At 42.5% G+C, this 24,481-nt stretch overlaps 1 protein-coding gene across 1 annotated transcript; it reads right to left on the bottom strand.

Annotated features, from left to right (window-relative positions):
* Nucleotides 1-1,615: 1,615 nt before the first annotated feature.
* LOC137355760 (large ribosomal subunit protein uL5-like) lies at nucleotides 1,616-24,130 on the bottom strand. Its single transcript, XM_068021262.1, has 6 exons — nucleotides 24,054-24,130; nucleotides 15,087-15,231; nucleotides 11,577-11,683; nucleotides 10,280-10,411; nucleotides 6,130-6,240; nucleotides 1,616-1,689 (listed from the first exon to the last, which is right to left on the bottom strand). Exons 1-6 carry the CDS (start codon nucleotides 24,057-24,059, stop codon nucleotides 1,660-1,662), a joined length of 531 nt encoding a protein of 176 aa, XP_067877363.1. The 5' UTR covers nucleotides 24,060-24,130; the 3' UTR covers nucleotides 1,616-1,659.
* Nucleotides 24,131-24,481: the final 351 nt, after the last annotated feature.

Below are 24,481 nucleotides of genomic sequence, written 5' to 3'. Positions count from 1 at the left end.
CTACTGAAAACTTCATGCATGCCTTTGTCACCTTGATGTCATCAAAGCTCTGCTGCCCAAGTCGTAACTCACACCAAGGTCCATTCACCCATCATCCCTGTGCTGGCTGACCAACACTGGCTTCCGTTTAAGCAACACCTTGATTTTAAAATTTCCATCCTTGTTTTCAAATTCCTCCTGCACTGCTTGAATTCTGGTCTTAAGCATTCCCAATGCCCAGATCCGAAGGTCTGGAATTCCCTCCCTAAACCTCCACCTCATTATCCTCCTTTAAGACACCTTTCCAAACCTACCTGTTTGACCAAGCTTTTGGTCATCTGCCCTACTATCTCATGTTGATCAGTGTCAATATTTAGTTTTATAATGTCCCTGTAACACACCTTGAAATGTTTTATGTAAATGTATACAAACACAAGAAACCTTTTAAAAATGAAAATAAAATCACGGGAGTTAGATGGGAAAATTGGTATAACAGGGAAGTGCAAATTTGAGACAATCCAAGAGGTCAAAACAGGAAGAAAAGCTTTTCTAATACCATGAGGTACAATTTCTTATCTGACCTAGATGTATTCACTGAGATATGACTAGATACTTCATTGTGTTTCCTTCACCAGTTTCCACCATTATCCATGACATGCATGCAAGGCTTTCAGATCCAGAATATAAATGATCTAATCCAAACGTTGCATATAATTCCCTTTAAAAATGCTACACAAGACTGAACCACAGAGGGCCTACTGTGGTGGAATCTCTGGATGATTAGACTTTTTTTTTTTAAACAGACATAGCTAAGTAGGCTGCACTCTACATTAAGATTTTGTATGATGAGGTTATTGGGTAGTCTATTTTAATAAATTTACTTAAGACAAGGCAGCACCTTAATATTAGCATTTCAAAATTATAAGGTGGCACAAATGGAATCCAATTTAAAGTTCTTGAGCTTTTAAAAACCACATTTCATGATTTTTTTTGCAAGTTTTTAAAAAACTTTTATATTTCCTGTTATTCCTTTGGTGTGCTGATTCCTTTTAATTTACAAGTGAAGACTATAGCCTTGAATCAGATCTTGCAGGTGGTCTTCATCTCATTCCCATTTTAATTTACAACAACCTTGTCTGGAGCTTGGGGATTTTTTTTTTATAAAAAGGGTGGCTAAAATTAAACACTGCATGATGCTGTACCATATTAAAGGAAGCATGTGTTTGGCACTTGCTTGTACTGACATTACATATATAGTTAGCTTGCTCTTTTATATTACTGGGGTCAGTTACCAATTTTTTCAAGTTACATTTCACACCATCACTGCTTAACTTACAAAAGCAGTGTACTTTGCTCTCAAGAACTCTAGGTTGTAAATAGATCTAATTGTACTTCAAACAATAACCCGTACATTTGACTGGTCTACGTCACTTTTTTTTTATCATCTCTTCAGCCAAAGACAGCACAAGTAACCAGAATTCCTGGTTAACAAAGCATTCTGTAACTCAAGTACACCAATTTCAATAACTTGCTTTTTTATAGCACCTTTAACATAGTAAAAGGTTCCAGTGATTTTGCTCAACACTGAAGCATTGCAATAGTCAATTTAAAAAAAAAAAGAGAATGACATCAATAGTAGTTTCAAATTGCTTTTATTGCATGTTTCATGTGTCCTTCAAATTACTTTCCAGGCAGAAGGATTCCATCATACTGAAAAACAAAGGAAACAAAATATTAACGAAATATTGGACCAGTGATCAGTACTTTTGACAAACTGACTTCAGCTGAGCTGGTTTATATGCAACCTCAACATAATCAATCCTCACTTAACTGCTCCCAAATCTCAGCTCAGTTTCAAAGTATTATCCATTATGTTGAAGCCTATGTAATTAGGATAGAGGACATGCCCCTTTCAAACTTCTATTTAAGCTGCATATGGAATTACAAGAGCTCTTACATCACATTTTTATGCACAGCACCAGAAACCCAAATGTCATTCAATACAAGCAACACTCCAAGAGATGGTAAAGCTGTATACGGAGAAATATACAAATTTAATTGTATGGAATTAGACCAGTTCAGGTCCCAATTTCAGAACAAACTGGGAAAATGGGAGCCACTCTAGTGTCAAGTCAGTCAAGGAGCAAGTGAATTGGAATAGGTCAACCACCAGGCAGGGAGGCGGTGGCGTAGTGGTATTGTCACTGGACTAGTAACCCAGAGACCCAGGGTATTGCACTCACCACAGCAGAGGGTGGAATTTGAATTCAATTAATAAACCTGGAATTAATAAGCTAGTCTAATGATGGCCATGAAACCATTGTCCATTGTTGTAAAAACACATCTGGTTCACTAATGTCCTTTAGGGAAGGAAATCTGCTGTCCATACCTGGTCTGGCCTACATGTGACTCCAGACCCACAGCAACGTGGTTGACTCAAATACCCTCTGAAATGGCCTAGCAAGCCACTCAGTTGTATCTAACCACTACGAAGTCAATAAACAGGAATTAAACCAGACGGACCACCCGCATCGACCTAGGCACTGGAAACAACAGCAAACCCAGCCCCGGCGACCCTGCAAAGTCCACCTTACTGGGGGCTTGTGCCAAAGGTGGGAGAGCTGCTCCACAGACTAGTTAAGCAACAGCCTGACAGTCATACTCATGGAATACCAGACAGACAACGCCCCAGACACTGCCATCACCATCCCTGGGTATGTCCTGTCCCACTGGCAGGACAGACCCACCAGAGGTGGCAGCACAGTGGTATGCAGTAGGGAGGGAGTTGCCCTGGGAATCCTCAACATCGACTCAGGACCCCATGAAGTCTCATGGCATCAGGTCAATCATGGACAAGGAAACCTCCTGCTGATTACCACCTACCACCCTCCCTCAGCTCATGATTCAGTACTCCTCCATGTTGACCACCACTTGGAGGAAGCACTGAGAGTGGCAAGGTCACAGAATGTACTCTGGGTGGGGGACTTCAATGTCCATCACTAAGAGCGGCTCGGTAGCACCACTACTGACCGTGCCAGATAGGACATATCTGCTAGACTGGGTATGCGGCAGGCAGTGAGGGAACCAAGAGGGGAAAACATACTTAACCTCGTCCTCACCAATCTGTCTGCTGTAGATGCATCTGTCCATGACAGCATTGGTAGGAGTGACCACCGCGCAGTCCTTGTGGAGACTAAGTCCCGCATATCCCCCACTCTACCATTACCATCAAGCCAGGAGACCAACCCTGGTTCAATGAAGCGTGCAGGAGGGCATGCCAGGAGCAGCACCAGGCATACCTCATAATGAGCTGTCAACCCAGTGAAGCTACAGCACAGGACTATCTGCGTGTCAAACTGCGTAAACAGCATGCGATAGACAAGGCGAAGCGATCCCATAACCAACGGATCAGATCTAAGCTCTGCAGTCCTGCCACATCCAGCCGTGAATGGTGGTGGACAATTAAACAACTAACTGGAGGAGGTCACTCCGCAAATATCCCCATCCTCAATGATGGGGGAGCCCAGCACATCAATGCGAAAGATAACGCTGAAGCATATGCAACAATCTTCAACCAGAAGTGCCGAGTTGATGATCCATCTCGGCCTCCTCTGGAGGTCCCAAGCATCACAGATGCCAGACTTCAGCCAATTTTATTCACTCCACGTGATATCAAGAAACGACTGAAGGCACTGGATACTGCAAAAGCTATGGGCCCTGACAATATTCCGGCAATAGTACTGAAGACCTCTGCTCCAGAACTTGCTGCGCCCCTAGCCAAACTGTTCCAGTACAGCTACAACACTGGCATCTACCCTGCAATGTGGAACATTGCCCGGGTATGTCCTGTACATAAAAAGCAGGACAAGTCCAACCCGGCCAATTACTGCCCCATCAGCCTACTCTCAATCATCAGTAAAGTGATGGAATGGGTCAACAGTGCCATCAAGCCACGCTTGCTTAGGAATAACCTGCTCAGTGACGCGCAGTTTCGGTTCCGCTGGGGCAACTCCTGACCTCATTACAGCCTTGGTTCAAACATGGACAAAAGAGCTGAACTCAAGAGGTGAGGTGAGAGTGACTGCCCTTGACATCAAGGCAGCATTTGACAGAGTATGGCATCAAGGAACCCTAGCAAAACTGAGGTCAATGGGAATCAGAGGGAAAACCCTCCGCTGGCTGGAGTCATACCTAGTGCAAAGGAAGATGGTTGTGGTTGTTGGAGGTCAATCATCTGAGCTCCAGGACATCACTGCAGGAGTTCCTCAGGGTAGTGTCCTAGGCCCAACCATCTGCAGCTGCTTCATCAATGACCTTCCTTCAATCATAAGGTCAGAAGTGGGGATGTTCACTGACAATTGCACAATGTTCAGAACCAGTCGTGACTCCTCAAATACTGAAGAGGTCCATGTAGAAATGCAGCAAGACTTGGACAACATCCAGGCTTAGGCTGTTAAGTGGCATTCACGCCACACATGTGCCAGGCAATGACCATCTCCAACAAGAGAGAATCTAGCCATCTCCTTGATATTCAATGGCATTACCATCGCTGAATCCACTATCAACATCCTTGGGGCTACCATTGACCAGAAACTGAACATATAAAAACGGTGGCTACAAGAGCAGGTCAGAAGCAAGGAATCCTGCTGCATGTAACTCACCTCTCGACTCCCCAAAGCTGTCCACCATCTACAAGGCACAAGTCAGGAGTGAGATGGAATACTCTCCACTTGGCAGGTTGGGTGCAGCTCCAACAACACTCAAGAAGCCCAACACCATCCAGGACAAAGCAGCCCGCTTGATTGGCACTCCATCTACAAACATTCACTCCCTCCACCATCGACGTACAGTGGCAGCAGTGTGCACCATCTACAAGATGCACTGGAGCAATGCACCAAGGCTTCTTAGATAGCACCTTCCAAACCCACGACCTCTACCAACTAGAAGGACAAGGGCATCAAATGCATGGGAATACCACCACCTGCAAGTTCCCCTCCAAGTCACACACCATCCTGACTTGGAACTATATCGCCGTTCCTTCACTGTCGCTGGGTCAAAATCCTGGAACTCCCTTCCTAACAGCTCTGTGGGTGTACCTACCTCCCATGGACTGCAGTGGTTCACGAAGGCAGATCACCACCACCTTCTCAAAGGCAATTAGGGATGGGCAATAAATGCTGGCTTGGCCAGTGACGCCCACATCCCATGAATGAATAAAAAAAAAAAAAAAAAATGCAGGTGATACATGGGTAAGGAGACATGGTGGGGGAGAGGATGAACTAGTCTTTAAAAATTGATTGTTAGTAGTTTTATCTGTATGCAGCTGCTGACAAAATCTCAAATTGCTAAACTCAACTACAAAAGCTTTGTCCCAGATTATTTAAAAAAACTTTTTAAACTGAACTTTCTACATCATTTATCCCTCCAGTTCCTGGCTTCTGTTTTTTGGTCAGGGCTAATGTCTGGAGCTACCAGGCAGATTGCAAGGAGTGGTCCATTTACAATTTGGTTTGTGCAAGTAAATTTCTGTGACCCACTGATCACTGCATACAGCTGGAATCTCCAAACCTCAAATCATAATGACACTATGCTGGAAAAGCATCACACTGTGCCACCCAGTAATGACACCCACAAATGTTCAGGGGTAGTTGTGGAATTCAATCTGAGGAAGGTTTTTGTCTTAAAACAAAGATCCTAATAAGATCCTATTAGATTAACAGGACAGCGTTCTTGTTCTTTTAAAAAAAAAAACGTGCAAAATTTAACTCCAACAGTTGCATCCTAAATCACAGCTACCATTTAATTAGCAATCTTTTAGTTGACCTACTATTTGTGGGTGTGAAGGTGAAAAAGAGGATAGGATGCCAGATTGAGAAGTCATAGCAACTTTGATCAGGAATTGTTGGTATGTAAAGTTATTAAATCCTCAATATTTTTCCAGCAATAGCCATGTATTTATTCTGCAGTCTTTGATATCTAAACATTCTAACGCGGTGGAGATGGAGACAAATGGCATCTCAGTGCTCATGGCCCCAGCTATAAATTCATAGTTTGTACTTTCCCTACGAAATATTATGGTCAAACCTTAAAGCCAGTGTGGACAAGGGGGAAGAAAAGAGAGGAGACAGTAAAATCGGAGACACTGCTTACTTTCTGCTGAAACCACCTCATGGATTCCTCCTTGGAAATTTTGTGTTTTGAACCAATGCGTCCCCTTTTCACCTTTTTGTCAGAAATACTGAAACCAGGCCGCCCCATGACCTGTGAATTACGAACAAAACAAAATCATAAAACAGAAACATTACCAGGCAAGAATTCAAAAAAACAAAAATTTTATTTTCCTTCAAGGAAAACACAATTAACAGAAGAATACAGAGAGGTGTAGAGGAAGTGAGGGACCTCGGAGTAAATGTCCACAGATTCCTGAAGGTAGGACAGGTCGATAAGGTGGTTCAGAATTGTCAAAATAGTAGGGAGTTTTAGCTACCCCAATATTAACTAGGATAGTTTTAGTGAGAAAGGAATTGAGGGAGCAAAATTCTTGGTGCATTCAGGAGAACATTTTTGGCCAGTATGTACCAAGTACAACAAGAGAGCAGTGCAATTTTGGAATTTGTTTTAGGAAATGAAGCGGGGCAGGTTGAAGGAGTTGTATTGGGAGAGCATTTTGGTGATGGTGATCATGATTCAGTCACTTTTAACATAATTATGGAAAAGGACAAGGATAGAACAGGAGCTAAAGTTTTCAATTGGGGCAAGGCCAATTTTACTAAGCTGTACAACTCAGAGCTCAATACTACAGAAAGCAGTACAGAAAGGTGTAATCAAAAAGGAAGTTAGGAAAGCAAAGAGAGAGCATGAAAGAACATTGGCAAGTAAAATCAAAGTGAACACAAAACTGTTTTATCAAGACATGAAGAGTAAGAGCATTGGTAAGGAAAGAGTAGAGTCCATAAAAGATCAAAGTTAACCTATTTGTCAGGGCAGAAGATGTTGGTATGGTTCTTAATGAATACTTTGTATCTGTCTTCACAAAAAAGGGGCACGATACAAATATTGTAGTAAGGAGAAGTGTGAAGCATTGGATGGGATAAACATAGGGAGAGAGGAAGTCTCAAGGGGATCAGCATCCTTGAAAGTGGATAAATCATCAGGGCTGGATGAAATGTACCCCAGGTTGTTAAAAGCCCAGGAGGAAACAGCAGAGGATCCTGACCGTCATTTTCCAATCCCCACTGGTTACAGGCATGGTGTTGGAGGATTGGACTGCTAATGCTGTACCTTGGTCAAAAAAGGGAGAGAGAAATAGACCTAATAATTGCAAGGCCAGTCAATCTAACCTTGGTGGTGGGCAAATTATTGGAATCAATTCAGCGGGACAGGATAAACTGTCACTTAGAAAGGCACAAATTAATCATGGCTAGGTTAAGCCAAGATTAGGTCTGACTAACTTGAATTTTTTGAAAAACAAATGAGGATCAATGAGGGTAGTACAGTTGATGTGGTCTGCATGGATTTTAGCAAGGCACACAGCAGACTGGTTTAAAAAAATAAAATCCCATGGGATCCAGGGGAATGTAGCAACCTGGATACAAAATTGGCTTAGTGGCAGTAAACAAAGGGCAACTGGAAGGCTGTTTCCACTGGCGTCCCGCAGGGCTCAATAACAGGTCCCCTGCCTTATGTGGTATATATTAACAATTTGGACGTAAATGTATGGGGCATATCAGGAAGTTTGCAGACGACACTAAAATTGGCCATGTGGTAGATAGCAAGGAGGATAGCTGTAGACTGCAGGAAGATATCAATGACTGATCAGGTAGGCAGAAAAGTGGCAAATGGAATTTAATCCAGAGAAGTGTGAGGTGATGCATTTGAGGTCAAACAAGACAAAGGAATGCACAATTGATGGGAGAATAACAGGTGTGTAGAGGAAGTGAGGGACCTTGGACTGAATGTTCACAGATCCCTGAAGGTAGCAGGACAGGTCGATAAGGTGGTTCAGAAGGCATATGGAATCCTTTCCTTTTTACCCGAGACACAGAATATAAGAGCAGGGAGGTTATGCTGCAACTATATAAATCATTAGTTAGGCCACAATTGAGTACTGTGTGCAGTTCTGGTCACCTCATTACAGAAAGGATGTAACTGCACTGGAGAGGATAAAGAGATTTATGAGGATGTTGCCAGGAATGGAAAAATGCAGATAGGAGGAAGGATTGGATAGGCTGGGGTTGTTCTCCTTGGAACAGAGGAGGCTGAGGGGAGATTTGATAGAGATGTACAAAATTGTGAGGGGCCTGGATAGAGTGGATGGGGAGGGCCTATTTACCTTAGAGAGAGGTCAGTGACTAGGCTGCAGATTTAAAATGATTGGGACAAAGATTAGAGGGAAGATAAGGAAAAGTTATTTCACCCAGAGGGTGGTAGGGGTCTGGAACACTGCCTATAAAAAAGGTAGTAGAGGCAGAAAAGCTCAACTCATTTAAAAGCTGTCTGGATGTGCACCTCAAGAGCCCTAACATGCAGGGTTACAAGACCAAATGCTGGAAAGCGGGATTAGGCAGGCTGGCTCATTTCTCAGCCGTGCAGACACGATGGACCAAGTGGCCTCTTTCGGAGTCATAAACTTTCCAAGAGTCTATGATTCTGCAAACCTGTTCCATTTCTAAAATATAGGGAGGCTGGCTGTCAAGATTACACAAAACAGTCACCTGGTGAACTTGAGATAAAATATTCATCAATGGAACATTAAAATATACATTTAAAATATTCACTAGTGCACAAATACTGTACATCAGTACATGCTGAGTTGCATTCCCCATTGCAGTTAACAGTAAGTGTTAATTTGGCTTGAACAGACCCTTTTGTAGGATGTCAAGGGTGTTCACCGATACATTTAAATCATCTTAAAGCTGCTCCTACTGCCATCAGCTACAGTTACAAGCCTGTATCAGTCCATACTTTGCCCTAGTTTACATACAGCTCAAAATGTTCTCTCCAAATAAAAACTAATCTTGGAAAGGCAATTCTATTCCTGGCGTGGCTACAAGTAGAATAATATGAATATTTTCTATTGCCTACCATGATGATTTATTGAAATGCTGATATGGTTCAGTGCTAGCCATCAGATTAGCAGTACTGCATCTCTAATCTCAGTATATTGCATCACCATGGAATAAATTACAACTTTTTCCATCCTGACATAATAGACAATATTGTTGATTTATTTGTACTTAGGAACAATTTGTTGCAGGAACACAGCTGTAAAGGATGGTGTGGTTTTGCTCTTCAGGGAGTTGAGTACTTGTGAGTTCCTGTTACTGCAGTCAGGACCTGTGAAAGCCAGCTCGTTATGCCACTGTCCCTCATTTACCATTCTGTGTAGTTAGGCTTACTGTAAAACAGCTGCACAGTGTGAGCTGTCAAACTGCACGTAGACTGGCTGTGACATTTTGTCTAGTGCGTGCAGAGCATCTGACCGATTGAACTTCAATATATGTGATGCTACGTCAGTGCACTTGATGGCCCCTGAAAGCCTACTGGCAGTCAGGAACATCCATTACAAAAAAAAAGGCTTTCCTGATAAACTTAGTGCATTTTGAAAACTGGTTATTTCAATCCAAGTAACAGCTGCATAAAAGAAGCCAGTGGTCAAAGACCAGCATAAAGGCAATTGCACTGCCACAAGAAAATTTACATCTCCTGATGAAACATTGATGCCACATTTTGAAATGTAACCAAGTGTTTATTGCATGTTCAACACGTGCTCCATCCAACAGTAGATTTCCTTTTTAAAAATCAGGCATCCAAACGCCCGAGGTACCAGTGAGCAGCATGTGCTGCTGAGTGGATTACAACCAGCTGGGGTTACCTTCAATAGGCTGTTAATTGCCCATTAATGCTGGTATTGAAATGTTAATCTTTGCAATCAGAAGTAGTGATCATCTGATCATTAAATGTGGACCTGTCCAAATCAAAAAATCATGACAACTGAAAACCACAGTAGATATACTTGGCATACATGCTATTGGTTAAAAAAAAAGTTGAGACTTTTTTTTTAATGCATTTGTGCGACAATAGTCTGATATAAAGTTAGCATGTACCCCATGGTATGGTATGCAGTAAATAGTGCAATTTGTTTACCAGTATTAATGGCCAATGTTGATAATGCCTATTGGCAGCCCAAAATGAGACTCAACAACTTGTGCAGTATCTCCCTGTGTCAGTGTGTTGCACCTCATTGCAAGGAGGTAACTAGAAGGTTGAAAGCAGTTTAAAAATCTCAGCATTCACTTACCACATAGAAATCCAGACCATAAATTCCAATACTAGGATCATACTTGATGCCCAGATCAATGTGTTCCTGGATTCCAAAGCCAAAGTTCCCAGTGTTACAGAAGTTGCTCTTTCTCAGTTCATATTCCCGAACCTAAAGAAGTTGTAATATTTATATAGATCTGAAGCAAAATATTGATGAATTTCAGGTGAGAAACTTCAGTGCTAGGCAGTAGATCACTTCTACTTCTGCACCTAGCTTCAACATCCAATGCTCAAAGTCCAGAAAACCTCCCTTTACCTATAGCTTCCCAAAAGCTCAGCAGGTAAACACGCTGCCCAACAGAATACGAAGTCACATGCCGGATCCCAGATATAACCTCTGATCTGTGCTTAAGTTAGTTCTTCTCAGCTGGGGTGGCACCACCATTAACCTTGGCTTCCTCAGTGGGAGGGAAAGTGGAACAGGTGAATCAGCAAGGGTCTCTGTTCTTAAGTTACCTTTCAGCTGGCATCAAGTGAAAATGTGCGAAAAGTAGTGGAGGACAGGGTAAGACTTGTACTCTGTCTCTCCAACACCCTACTTATACACACTATCTAGGCATTCCACACAAACAGTATCCATTTGGTTAAGGTACAAGAAGCTGCTGGTCCCTATGCAATTACGCCTCAGTAGGAGCCAACATCTTCTCAAGGGATGGAAATGGGGGGGGGGGGCCATGCGGGGTGAGGAGTAATGGAGAGGAATAAGACTAACTTTTTAGTTCTTATTCACATTTGACTTCAATTACTTAAGTTAAAAATTTATGGGTCTTTCTTTTTTGACCTTTACGTCCCCTGCTAAGATTGTCACAATCTCTCGTTGCATGAATGCCCAAAGGACATTTGAACCTACTAAAGGGCATTTTTCTCCACTGGGGCAATAAACCTCTCCATTCGCCCCCTGAGCCTTGATGCTCTCCCTATCTCTCAACAGCATCTCAATGCAAACTTCAGACCAGCATCTCCTAATGCAGCATTTTCTATTTCCCCACTTCCCACATCAGCAATCCTCCAGACTTTCCTAAAAGGGACTGATTAATTACATCCAAGATCATTACTTCCAGAGAAGAGGTGCTGTGTTTGTCACTTTGGGCTAGATTAAAACTTGCTTTCCAAAGGTACAGTGTATTCCAACAGCCTGCATCAACCCAGTACACTTCAACGGACAACTGCTCAAAGCTCACAAACTATTACAAGATAAGAACGTCTTCATGATGAATCATCGCTTCTCCTACTCCCTACAGCACTTCCTATGCATATGTGTGTACACAACTCACCTTTAGACCCTTCTCTAAAATTTCCTCAGCTTTAGCTCCTCGGATTGTACAATGAACAGCAATCTTCTCATTTCTTCTAATACCAAATGACCGCACAGTATAGCGAGCTGTTGGAGAAATAAGCATGTTTGAATATTTGCTGCCATTAATTTTTGAAAATGCCGAACATCTGTTCAGTCCTGAACTAGGAAGACAGAATTCAATTTCAATAACCAAAGTACCCCAAGAACCAGGGGTGTAAAAGAAGCAATCTACTGAAACATACATTAAAAATCAAAACAAATAACCCTGAAGTGCATTGAAAAAGAATTGAACACTTAGACCCAAGATTGACGCAACTAGTGATTTAACTGAATTTAGGATTGGATCACGGAATTTTACAGTACAGGAAGCCATTCGGCTCATTATAATATGCACCAGCTCTTTGAAAGAGCTTTCCAGGAGTATTCCCTCTTAGCCCTGCTAATATTTCCTTTATAAGTATATACACAATTCCCCTTTAAAAGTTACTACTGAATCGGCTACCATCACCTTTTTAGACTGCATATTCCAGATCATAATTCTGCTTAAAAAAAATTCTGATTTCCCCACTGGTTCTTTTGCCAATCATAAATCTGTTTCCTTAGGTTAATGATCCGCCTGCCAATGGAAATGGTTTCTCTTTATTTACTCCATCAAAACCCTTCATAATGCCTCTATTAAATATCCTCTTTATCTTCTCTGCTGTAAGAATCATCTCAGCTTCCCTCATTTAAAATCACTCTAGCGAATCTCTCCAAGCCCTTGACATAGAATTGGACATATTACTCCAACTGACACCTAACCATGTTTAATCTTTATAAATTACTGAAGTCCAGGAAGCTGTATGCTTTAATTGCCTTAACAAATTGTCCTGCAAGATTTCTGTACATATGCCCCATGTATCTGTTCCTGTGCCAACATTAAAATTGTACCATTTAGTTTATATTGCTTCTTCTCATACTTTCTTTCCAAAATACATCACTTCACACTTCCCTGCAGAAACTGCATCTGCCCTGTGCCTACCTATGTCCTCCTTAAAACTGCTACTATCCCCTTCACTGTTCGCTACATAGCCACAGTTGTGTCTTCTGCAAACTTGGAAATTATGCCTTTTATACCAAAGTCCAGGTCATGAATATACATCAAAAAGCACAGTGGTACTAATACTGATCTCTGGGGTGTGGGGGGAAAAAAGAAAAAGAGAGAAAAGAGAGGGGGTCACCACTATATACTTCCCTTCAGTCTGGTAAACAAGCAACCATTCACCACTACTTTACTGCTTTCTGTCCCTTAAATCAATTTCGTATCCATGCTGCCACACTGCCACTTCTAATTCCACAGTCTTTGTAAAACTGAAGCCTATTATCCAACACTTTGAAAGTCCATAGAGATATGAACTGCAGTACCCCCATCAACCCCCTCTGGTATTTCAAAGAACTCAACTCAGTCACACTATTTGCCTTTAATAAATTCATGCTGGCCATCAATTCTTAATCCATGCTTTCCAAGTGACAATTTTGTCCTGGATTATTGTCTTTACAAGTTTCCCCAACACTAATATTTGGCTGACAGACCTACAGTCACCAGACTTGTCCCTTTCTTTTTTGGCTGCGTTTGCTGACACACAACCACTAGGTAGCGCAGTACCAACAAATGCAGGCTCTTCAACTTCTTCAACGTCTGCGACTTTCAGGCAGCTGCCAGGATTAAAAATGGTTCTGCTCAATTTATCACAGGAAATGTTTATGGCTGGATCATTCTAGCAAACTAACCTTATATTAAGTTGGATGGAAGCCCAGTAATATGCTATTTAGTTAATAGGATACCAACTGTAATCCCCAGATCCATTTAATATTCCATAACCCTATTTAAATACAAAAGGAATTGAATTTCCATTGCAAGATAGTCAATTGTCACCCTGATCGAAAATTGGACAGAATAGAAAATGTGCTGCCAATTCGTTATCGCGATTCGTTTATATGACTGACCAGGACTGATTTCACCTGAATGCAGCTACTAGCTCCCACCCCACTGGCCACCCGCCCCCCACGGCAACTAGCTTTCTGCCCCTTTTCCCCACTGGCCACTTCACCAATACCCCACCCCACAGCTGCTTGCTCCAGACCTTGTTCACCACCACCCCCCCACCCGCCGCCCTCCAGCAACTAGCTCCAGGTCACGCCACTTCCCTCCTCTCAGCCACTCACTCACACATTTCATCAGTCACCAGGTACCGTTTGAAGGGTGGAAATAGCTACAATCTTCCAGTCCTTGACTGCCCTTTTATGCCTTTAGCTTTCCTATTTTGTTACCTGTTAATCTTTTCTTATATACTTTCTTCACCCCTCATTTCTTTTCAGTTCTCCTCTGCACTTTCTATATTCTGCTCAATTCTCTATTATGAGCCTGAAATTTATCATAGGCCTCTTTGTTTAATTTCAATCCCAACATCTTCAGTTATCCAGGAAGTTCCTTCCTTTTCACCACCCTCATAGGAATTTATTTTGTACTTAAACTATCTCCTTGACAGCCTCCCACTGCTCATTTACCTGCCAATCTTACTTTCAAATACACCTTTGATTGTTCCTTGTCTTTTTTCATAATTACTCTCAACCTATTAGTTGGTTATATAGTTGTTACAAGTTTTATCCTATTCAACAATCAGAACATACAAAATTAGAAATTCTGAAGATACTAATTTAATGGGTAAAATTAAAGATAGCAGAAATTAAATCTTCTTGTGTTGCTATATCAAATATCATAAAGATAACCAAAGCACTACTATGTTCTCACTTGCAGTTCATAGGACAAGACACAGTCTTAACTCCAGGCCATGGACTCTAACCAAAGATTAATCGTGATTAAACTTTTGTATGGGACCCAGTCCAACTATTTTCTTCCTTTCCCAGAGTGCTCAGCTACCATAAACTGTTTCGTCCAGTACCTGTTAAATTAAAAAAGACTGAGGTTGGAATAATAGCTGAAGTTATCATTCTAATGCTCAGTGGGAATGCAACAGCTGTAGCTGCAAATTGATATGAGCCAGCCACCTTATTTAGTTATGGGGATTTTTTTTAAATGTGCTCATGAAAGTTAGTCATTGTTGAGGAATGGATTGTTTCTATGTAATGTTGGAGTATCTCCCATCTCAACTGAAGACCAGATGCAAAGTTGATCTTCTACACTGGCTCAAAAAAACCCCTCAAATCCAGGCTTTACAGGGGTACCCAAACCTTGGATATTAGAAAATTGACACGGATACAAGAGACATGGCCTTTAATCAGATTGTTAAGTGGGCCTACCCCCATTGTGAACAGAGGCCACACTGCTGGAAACTCATTCCACTCCACACTTTCAACCAGTATTCTAGCATTTTATCATGTATCATTTGGATTTTAACCCAGAACCAGGTTCGAAGCTACAGTCTTAATTAGTTCAAAACATTCCATCAGTACACAAGATGGGAGTGGGGCAAATACAAGCACTAACCTTTAGAAAACACTGGAGTCTGGCCAGTGAGTTGCTCCAGCACTTTAGCAGCTCTGGTGAGTCTGTCACCACTTTCACCTACACAGATATTCAGACACAGCTTCCTAATACGGAGCTCACGCATAGGATTTTCCTTCTTTTCACTCTAACAAACCAATAAAAGCATCATGAGTAAAATACGACAAAGTCTGTTATATCAAGCTCCATTTAACCCCAGTTTCTTCCCCCACAACTGAGCTATTCAAACCGAAGACTCAGTCAAGTTAAGGACTCGCAGTTACATATTATCTTAAAACATCCGCAAGACATTCATTCAGTTTACAACCAGAAAATTATTTTCTGAAATGCAACCACTTGCGATCAAACATTAGCTATTCAGAATGGCAGAACGTGGGAAATAGGATCCCACAAGGATCAGGTCTGTGAACAATGTTATTCACAATTTATATTAGTGATTTAGACTCGGAAATCAAGAATAATTTGTAGACAACACCAAATTGGGAGATAGTCAACACTGAGAAGGACTGCAACAAATTAAAAGACAACATTACAAACTAGAATAGGCATATAATTGTCAAAAGAATTTCACAGATAAGTGAGAGATAATACATTTTGGTAAGAAAAATAAGGATGTCACATATTACTCTGAAAGTAAGGATTTAAATGGGGGTACAGGAGCAAAGGGATCTGAGAGCATAAATACACAAATCAGAGAACTAAAGCAAACCAAGCACTAGGGATCATTTCTAGAGGAACAGAATTGAAATGTAAAAAAGTGATGCTGAATGTGTATTCAGCCCTGATGTACTGTGTACAGTTCAGGTTCCTATATTATGAAAAGACAGGCCCCGAAAGGTAAAGATGATTTTCAAGGATGATACCAGAACTGCAAGGTTATACCCAGCAATAAAGTATGAACTGGTTGTTCTTATTTCCTCATAAAATGGTGACCTAATAGAGGTCTTTAAAGTTAAAACAAGTGTTGATTAAATAGACAGTATTCCCACTTCTGGGGAAGAGGAAAACTAGAGGACATCAACCAAGGAATTCAAACAAAACTTCCTGACAGAGAATGGAGAGAATGTGCAACTTAATACTAGAGTAGTTGAGGCGATTATTATAGATGCATTTAAGCTGAAGCTCGATAAGCATATGAGGGAGAGGGGAATAGAGGGTTATGCTGATCAAGTTAGACGAGGGAGGTTGGAAGGAGGTGCGAGTGGGGCATGCAAAATAAATGTAACAAAAAAGTTGAGGGATTTAACAAGTTTGAAAGGCCAACCTATAAAATCAGCAGAAATAAGTTATTTCAGAACCATTTATAAAATAAGGCTGTAGCTGAATGTGGTTTTCCTCAAGTGCAGATGGGTCAGTGTTTACACCTTAGCTGCATAATTCCTTGTTATACATATTACATGAATAATTTTAACCTTTCTCCCTGTATTTTCAACCCAATTTATTTGTAGTTGGTCTGGTCAGAAGTATGATGAAATGGCTTGGCATTTCTCCTGCATGTTGAAAATACAAACAGGAATAGAAGTTGTTGTTTTTGCTACAGGACTGAACATGTGAACATTTTACAAATATAAAAATCAGCTCCACATTGATTTGAAATGCAGACCCAGTGAATGATGGGATGGGCAATTGGAAATTGGCTTCATATCTGACTTTGGAGGTCATCTTTACAGCAGTGAACCTTAGGTGGTCCAGATCTCATCAGCATTTACAATGACCCTGTTTTTGAATGACAGACTGAGCTGATTTCCTGACTTTGTAATCAGACACGCAAGACCCGCTCTGGCCTCTCTGCACATTTACATGGTGCTTTATATCTTGTTAATCTCAAAAGTGAAGAACATGGTCACAAGTCGCAAAGTGATCTCATCTGTTCACTTAAATACCTGAATTTTACTAATTGGCAAATTTAGAATATGAAGCAAAAAAATGTACCTGCCAATTCCCTCAAACATTTATAAAAGAAATTTACATCTTGTTTTCAGCTTTCCTAAATTTCCTAAGCAATGACGACCAAGGAAGGAAGAGAGAAACCCTGAGAAAGACACTCCTTTTTAACCACTAGTAGACCTTAAAAAAACATTGCACTCAGCTGGGCTTTTCCTAGCCTCAATGCAACCTCCAGCCAGCTCTCACATTAGGTATAAATATTTATGAGAATACCACCTGCCTCTGGAGCGGGATCTTTGGCTACCTGGAAAGCTGCCAAAGGTAAAATGGGGTCAAGAGGGAAAGGAGCGACATTGGGCCAGTAAGTCAGTATAACCTTTCACAACCACCATTCCCACCTGGTGAGAGGAAGGTGACAATCGGCTTCCAATGTGTTTGCACAGTTCTACAAGCTTAGCTAAGGGGATTGAGATTCTTCGTCTGTGACTCAGGGCATTCAGCTAAAGTGGTAAAGCAGTGACAGCAGGGGGCGTTTGGTGGGGGGGGGGGGGGGGGGGGGGGAAGAGGAGGAGGAGAATGTGCTACTGGGTGAGAGCCACCCCCTTGACAGCTATGATGTGGCGATGTAATAGCACTAAGTGCTCTCGTCACATTGGTCAGCCATCTTATGAAAGGAGTTGTCAAGTGTTAGTTGCGAAACTCCTTGCACGGAGTTGCACAGCGTTCGCGTCAATGGAAAATGAGCTGCACCCATTATAGATCTTGGAGAGGTATTTGCACCAGAATTTCCTGCATCAGCTCACTGTACATTTATTGAGGTAGTGAATGGTGCAAGCTGCAGGGTACATAAAAATTAGAGTGCAGCAGCTTGATAGAACAAGAACCAGGGGATGGGGGAAAATAAAAAAAAAGGAAATGAGAGGCAAAGAGAGAGTATAAGCAGAGACTGGCAGCTAACTTGAGAGAATCCACAAGTCTTCTATAGGCTCTTGTCCTAGGCCCAACCATCCTCAGCTGCTTCAAACACCTTCCTTCCATCATGTGCAGAAGTGGGGATATTCGCTGATGATTGCAAAGGGTTCAGAATATGGCCCTACCAAATTCAGAGTTAAATTTTTACAGATTTCACAGTCACACCATTTGAAGAACTGTGAATTTCACAGATTTGAATCATAAATTGCAGTGCCGCAACAAACCAAGAAAATAATCTATTTAAAACAAAAGGGAGGTTTCAAATGGCATTTATTGTATACTCAAACTACTGTAAAAAGCTGACTATAAATAGAACACATACTCACTGAAGTCAATGGTTGAATGTGAGCATGGAACAACCTGCAAAAGCCTCATTCCGGTCTCTCCGCTGCGGCAAGAGTGGAAATTGCAGAGATCCTAGCTATAATTTTCCAATCCTCCTTAGATACAGGGGTGGTGCCAGGTGGCTTACTTGTCAGCTATGAAGAGAGACTGGATAGGCTAGGGTTGTTTTCTTTAGAGCAGAGAAGGCTGAAGGGAAACCTGATAGAGGTATACAAAATTATGAGGGGCAGAGATTGGGCAGATAGGAAGAAACTTTTTCCCTTAGCGGAGACGTCAATAACCAGGGGGCATATAGTTAAGGTAAGGGGCAGGAGGTTCAGAGGAAAAAGTTTTTCACCCAGAGGGTGGCTGGAATCTGGAACACATTGCCTGAAGAGGTGGTAGACGCAGGAACCCTCAATATTTAAGACGTATTTAGATGAGCACTTGAATGCCACAGCATACAAGGCTACGAGCCAAGTGCTGGAAAATGGGATTAAAATATAGGCTTGATGATTAGTGGGGACACAGTGGGCCGAGGGGCCTGTTTCTGTGCTTTATAACTGACTGCAGAACTGCAAATGTTACACCCTTGTTCAAAAAAAAAGTGCAAGGATAAAGCCAGCAACTACAAACCAGTTTAACCTCGGTGGTGAGAAAGAAACGATAGTCTGGGACAAAATTAACAGCCACTTGGACAAATGTGGACTCTAAGGAAAATCAGCACAGACTTGTTAAGGGCAATTCCTGGTTAACTAAAATTGAGTTTTTGGACAAAGTAACAGACGGTTGATGAGGCTAATAAAGGTTGATATAGCGTGCATGGATTTCCAAAAGGAGCTTGCTAAAGTGCCACATACAGGCTTATTAGCAAAGTTGAAGCCCACAGAATAAAATGGACAATGACCACATGGATATGAAGTTGGCAGAGTGACAGGAAAAAAAGTTTTTTTAAAAATTCATTCATAGGATGTGGGCGTCGCTGGCTAGGCCAGCGTTTATTGCCCATCCCTAACTGCCCTCGAGAAGGTGGTGGTGAGCTGCCTTCTTGAACCGCTGCTGTCCATGTGGGGTAGGTACAGCCACAGTGTGGTAAGGAAGGGAGTTCCAGGATTTTGACCCAGCGACAGTGAAGGAACAGCGATATAGTTCCAAGTCAGGATGGTGTGTGACTTGGAAGGGAACTTGCAGGTGGTGGTGTTCCCATGTATTTGCTGCCCTTGTCCTTCACGTTGGTAGAGGTCGCGGGTTTGGAAGGTGCTGTCTAAGGAGCCTTGCTGCATTGCTGCAGTGCATCTTGTAGATGGTACACACTGCTGCTACTGTGTCGGTGGTGGAGGGAGTGAATGTTTGTAGATGGGGTGCCAATCAAGCGGGCTGCTTTGTCCTGGATGGTGTCGAGCTTCTTGAGCATTGTTGGAGCTGCACCCATCCAGGCAAGTGGAGAGTATTCCATCACACTCCTGACTTGTGCCTTGTAGTTGGTGGACAGGGTTTGGGGAGGCAGGAGGTGAGTTACTCGCCAAAGGATTCCTAGCCTCTGACCTGCTCTTGTAGCCATGGTATTTATATGGCTACTCCAGTTCAGTTCCTGGTCAATGGTAGCCCCTAAGACGTTGATAGTGGGGGATTCAGCGATCATAATGCCATTGAATGTCAAGTGGAGATGGTCATTGCCTGGCACGTATGTTACTTGCCACTTATCAGCCCAAGCCTGGATATTGTCCAAGTCTTGCTGCATTTCTACACGGACTGCTTCAGTATGAGGAGTCATGAATGGTTCTGAACATGGTGCAATCAGCAAACAGCCCCACTTCTGACCTTATGAATGAAGGAAGGTCATTGATGAAGCAGCTGAAGATGGCTAGGCCTAGGACACTACCCTGAGGAACTCCTGCAGTGATGCCCTGGAGCTCAGACGATTGACCTCTAACAACCACAACCATCTTCCTTTGCGCTAGATATGACTCCAACCAGCAGAGGGTTTGCCCCCTGCCTATAAGAGACTTCCACCAGTAGGGAGAAGATCGTTGTTCACAGAGAGATTTGACAAAGGTAGCAAAGTTTCCTTTTCCAATGCTTCATAGCGAACATTTTATAAAAGTGACAATAAAATATGTTGCTTTTAGTTTAGCAGTGGGCTAAACATTGTACATGAACAGGAATTTTCCACTTGACTATTTTGGTTGCATGAGAAATTCCTAATCACCAGTAATTCTTCATTAGTGAATTTGGTGCTCTAGAATACTGTCCTTACAAGTACTATAATTAGCCATTTACATGGGCTTAATTACTGCTCATATTGAAAAAGCTCATTAGTATAGCACCTTAGCCCAGCTGGTCAACATCTCAAAGCTTTTTAAGTGCAGTCACTCTAGTTATGAAGGCAAAAGCAGCTACCACAGCAAGATCCAAACAACATTAATGTGAGATGAATGGCAAATTAAATGTTGGCCGGAGTATCATAACTCCCTGCCCTTGGTTCCAATTGTTATGGGATCTTTAATATCCACATGAACTATAAGAAGATGGGCTTCAATTTAGTGTTGAATCAATACAATGATACTTTCTGCATTGAGAAATTACCCTTGAAATTGTCCACAAATATCTGACACAAGAAGAGAGTGTGAGCAACTCAAATCAATTTTTATAAAATGTTTTCTGCTCAAATTTTGTATTTTTACAGTCTAGTTGTTGCTCAGCAGTGCTGCAGTTCAACAATGAAAGTAAGAAAAAGCTTACCTTGTGGAGGTAAACAGTACTGGTCAATTAGTGCTTAAAAGAACTGGATTCAAAATACTTTATTTTGGAAAGCCAAGATAATCAAGAGAGACACATTACAACAAGTCACTAATATAGCAATTCTACAACTAAACATGAAGTGGTCAAACCTTCATGCCTCTCCTGATTATTATTCTCTGGACATTAAAATTCAACTTCGATGGGGGAGAAAACTAGCAGGAGGTCAGCTACCTGCTAAATGCCATTTTGATGTTTTCTGCCCATGCCAAAGTTGAAAATTAGCCCCAATGACTGGCTTAAGTACAGTTCCAAGGATGGCAGCAGCCCTCATGCAAATGCTACAAACTTAGGATAGTGAATGTCAACAAAACTATTTGACTAAACATGACCAACTGCTGATCCTATAAACTTACCCAACACCTACACCCACTTTCCAAGAATCACTGGCTAGTAATCACAACAGGAATTCTGACTTTCCACCTCACCAACCCCTAGGTGAAGACAATTGCTGCACCTCAATGCAAACTAGCAAAGCTGTTTCAGTACATCTACAACACTGGCATCTACGTGACAATGTGGAAAATTGCCCAGGTATGTCCTGTGCACCAAAAGCAGGATAAATCCAACCCGACCAATTACTGCCCTAATTGGGTAGGTTGGATCTGTCCTGCTTTTTTTTTTTTGCACAGGACATACCTGGGCAATGGCTGCCCTATCAGTCTACTCCCAATCATCAAAGTTATGTAAGGGGTCGTCAACAGTGCCATCAAGCTGCACTTGCTTAGCAATAAAATGCTCACTGACACTCAGTTTGGGTTCCGCCAGGGCCACTCAGCTCCTGACCTCTAACAGCTTTGGTCCAAACATGGACAAAAGAGTTGACCTCCAGAGATGAGGAGAGAGTGACTTCCCTTGACATCAAGGCAACATTTGACCGAGTATGGCATTAAGGAGCCCTAGCAAAACTAAGGTCAATGAAAATCAGGGGAAAAACTCTCCGCTGGTTGGAGTCATACCTAGTACAAAGTAAGATAGTTGCGATTGTTGAAGATCAATCATCTCAGCTGCTTCATCAGAGGTGGGGATGCTCACTGATGATTGCACAATGTGGACATCAAAATATGGACATCATCCAGGCTTGGGCTAAGTGGCAAGTAACATTCGCACATCACAAGTGGTGGGCAAAGACCATCTCAAAGAGAATCTAACCATCTCGCCTTGATGTTCAACAGCATTACAATCACTGAATCCTCCACTAACACCCCCCAAGGGGTCACCATTGACAAGACACTGAACTTGACCATCTACAAATGCTGCGTCTACAAGAACAGGTCAGAGGCTGGGAATTCTGCAGCGAATAACTCACCTCCCGACTCCCCAAAGCCTGTCCACCATCTACAAGACACAAGTCAGGAGTGTGATGGAATACTCTCCACTTTCCTGAATGGGTGCAGCTCCAACACTCTAGAAGCTTAACACCACCCAGGACAAACCAGCCCACTTGATTGTTTGTGGTGAGGGTGCCATTCACTCCCTCCGCCATCAACGCAGAGTGGCAGCAGTGTGTACAGTCTACAAGATGCACTGCAGCAACTCGTCAAGGCACCTTCAAAATCTGCAACCTCTACCGCCTAGAAGGATAAGGGCAGCAGATTCATGTGAACACCACCAACTGCAAGTTCCCCTCCAAGCCACAGACCATCCTGACTTGGAAATACATCACCATTCCTTCAAAGGGTCAAAATCCTGGAACTCCCTTCATAACAGCACTGTGGGTGTACCTATCCCACATGGACTACAGGGGTTCAAGGCAGCTCACCACCACCTTCTCAAAAGCAACTAGGGATGTGCAATAAATGCTGACATAGCCAGTGACATCCACATCCCATAAACTAAAAAAAAATTAACAAGACTGCATTTAATTGTGTGTGACATGCTATGGGTTGCTAAGAACATGAAAGGCCCCACAGAAATGCCACTTAAGGGTCAGTCTTGGATGAGACAGAAGGTTGTGGGTTTAAATCCCACTTCACTTCAGTAACTGGAGCAAATGATACAGGCCAACACAAAGTGCTGTACTGTTGAACATGACAGGTTACTAACAAGACATTATCCATTCTCAGGTGCAGTAAACAATCAGCTGAGCACTATTCAACCAGATGAAGCATTCTCTCCAGTTTCCTGGCCAATTATCTTCCAACCATGATTACTAAACCAGATCAGGTCATTTATCAAACTGCTGTTTGTGGGACCTTGCTGTGCATCAACTGGTTGCTTCATTACCTACATTACTACACTTCCAAAGTACTTAATTGGCCACAAAGAAATTTGGTGATTTTTTGAAGGTCATGAATGTAAATAAAAGTTCTCCCTTTCTGCTTAAACTATTCCTCCATCTCAAACTATCGATACATCTTAATAAATTGATGAAAATTCCAAGCAAAACATTGAACAGTCCGAGAACGACCCTATTTTAACAATTGTACGTCAGCAAATTGTCTCGTTTCCTTAGTACAGTTACAACCAGTACTTCCAAAATAAAAGCAGGAACAACAGCTTCAAACAGGCTGGACCCGAACGCCACATTTATTTCCAATATCTGGGATAGAAATATTAATCACGGAATTAAACGGACCATCTCTGGACGACTAATTTACATCATTCCTGCACCAACGTTCAGATCTCACCAACAAGTTTAAGGTTAAAATTAAAGGGAGAATAATAAACAGTGGCAGGACATGCTTGCTCTGAAATGCCATCCTGTGCTGTGAACTGACGCAGGCCGCGGCCTGTCCTTAGTACAGTTGAAGTGATGAGGATGGCGGGTAAGGCCACGGGCCTGCTCCAATTCGGCACACCGATCAATCTCACATATCATCGCAACCGCGCATTAAAATACACGGCAGGCTGAAATCCCGAGCCCGCGCCCGAACAACCGACCACACCGCTCACACACAGTTCGGCATCACAGGAGCCGATGGGGGCGGATTCAATCCCCAACATCGCCCGCACATACAAACTCACCGCCATTCCGGGAGCGTCTCTGGAGCAAAAGGGCGACCAGCATGCCGGGAAACACTGATCCCGCCCCTTTAGCGGGAGGCCCCGCCCACGTCAGCGGAGGGCCCCGCCCACAGGTCCAGCACGCAGAGCGCAGTCCTTCCAGCACTGACTGCCCATTTCTCCCAGCGCACACAGTCCAGTCCTCCCAGCACTGACTGTCCAGTCCTCCCAGCGCACGCAGTCCAGCACTGACAGCCCAGTCCTCCCAGCACATACAGAGCCCAGTCCACCCAAAACATACTGTCCAGTCCTCCCAGCACACAGAGGGCCTAAATTATGTGTGACTCCAGACCCACAGCACTGTGGTCAACTCTTAATTGCCCTCAGCAAGCCATTCAGTTTTAGGGCAATTAAGGATGGGCAACAAATCTTGGCCTTTGCAGTGACGC

The sequence above is a fragment of the Heterodontus francisci genome, chromosome 3, assembly GCF_036365525.1.
Source record: "Heterodontus francisci isolate sHetFra1 chromosome 3, sHetFra1.hap1, whole genome shotgun sequence".
NCBI classification, from domain to species: Eukaryota; Metazoa; Chordata; class Chondrichthyes; order Heterodontiformes; family Heterodontidae; genus Heterodontus; species Heterodontus francisci.
Note: the sequence above shows the minus strand (reverse complement) of the source record. Positions and strands in the feature narration are given on the sequence as shown.

Coding starts and splice junctions, on each gene's coding strand:
- LOC137355760 (XM_068021262.1), bottom strand. Junction 11,684..15,086: donor GACTCCAGTGTTTTCTAAAG/GTTAGTGCTTGT, acceptor TTTCTCCAACAG/CTCGCTATACTGTGCGGTCA. Junction 10,412..11,576: donor TTTTAGAGAAGGGTCTAAAG/GTGAGTTGTGTA, acceptor CAACTTCTTTAG/GTTCGGGAATATGAACTGAG.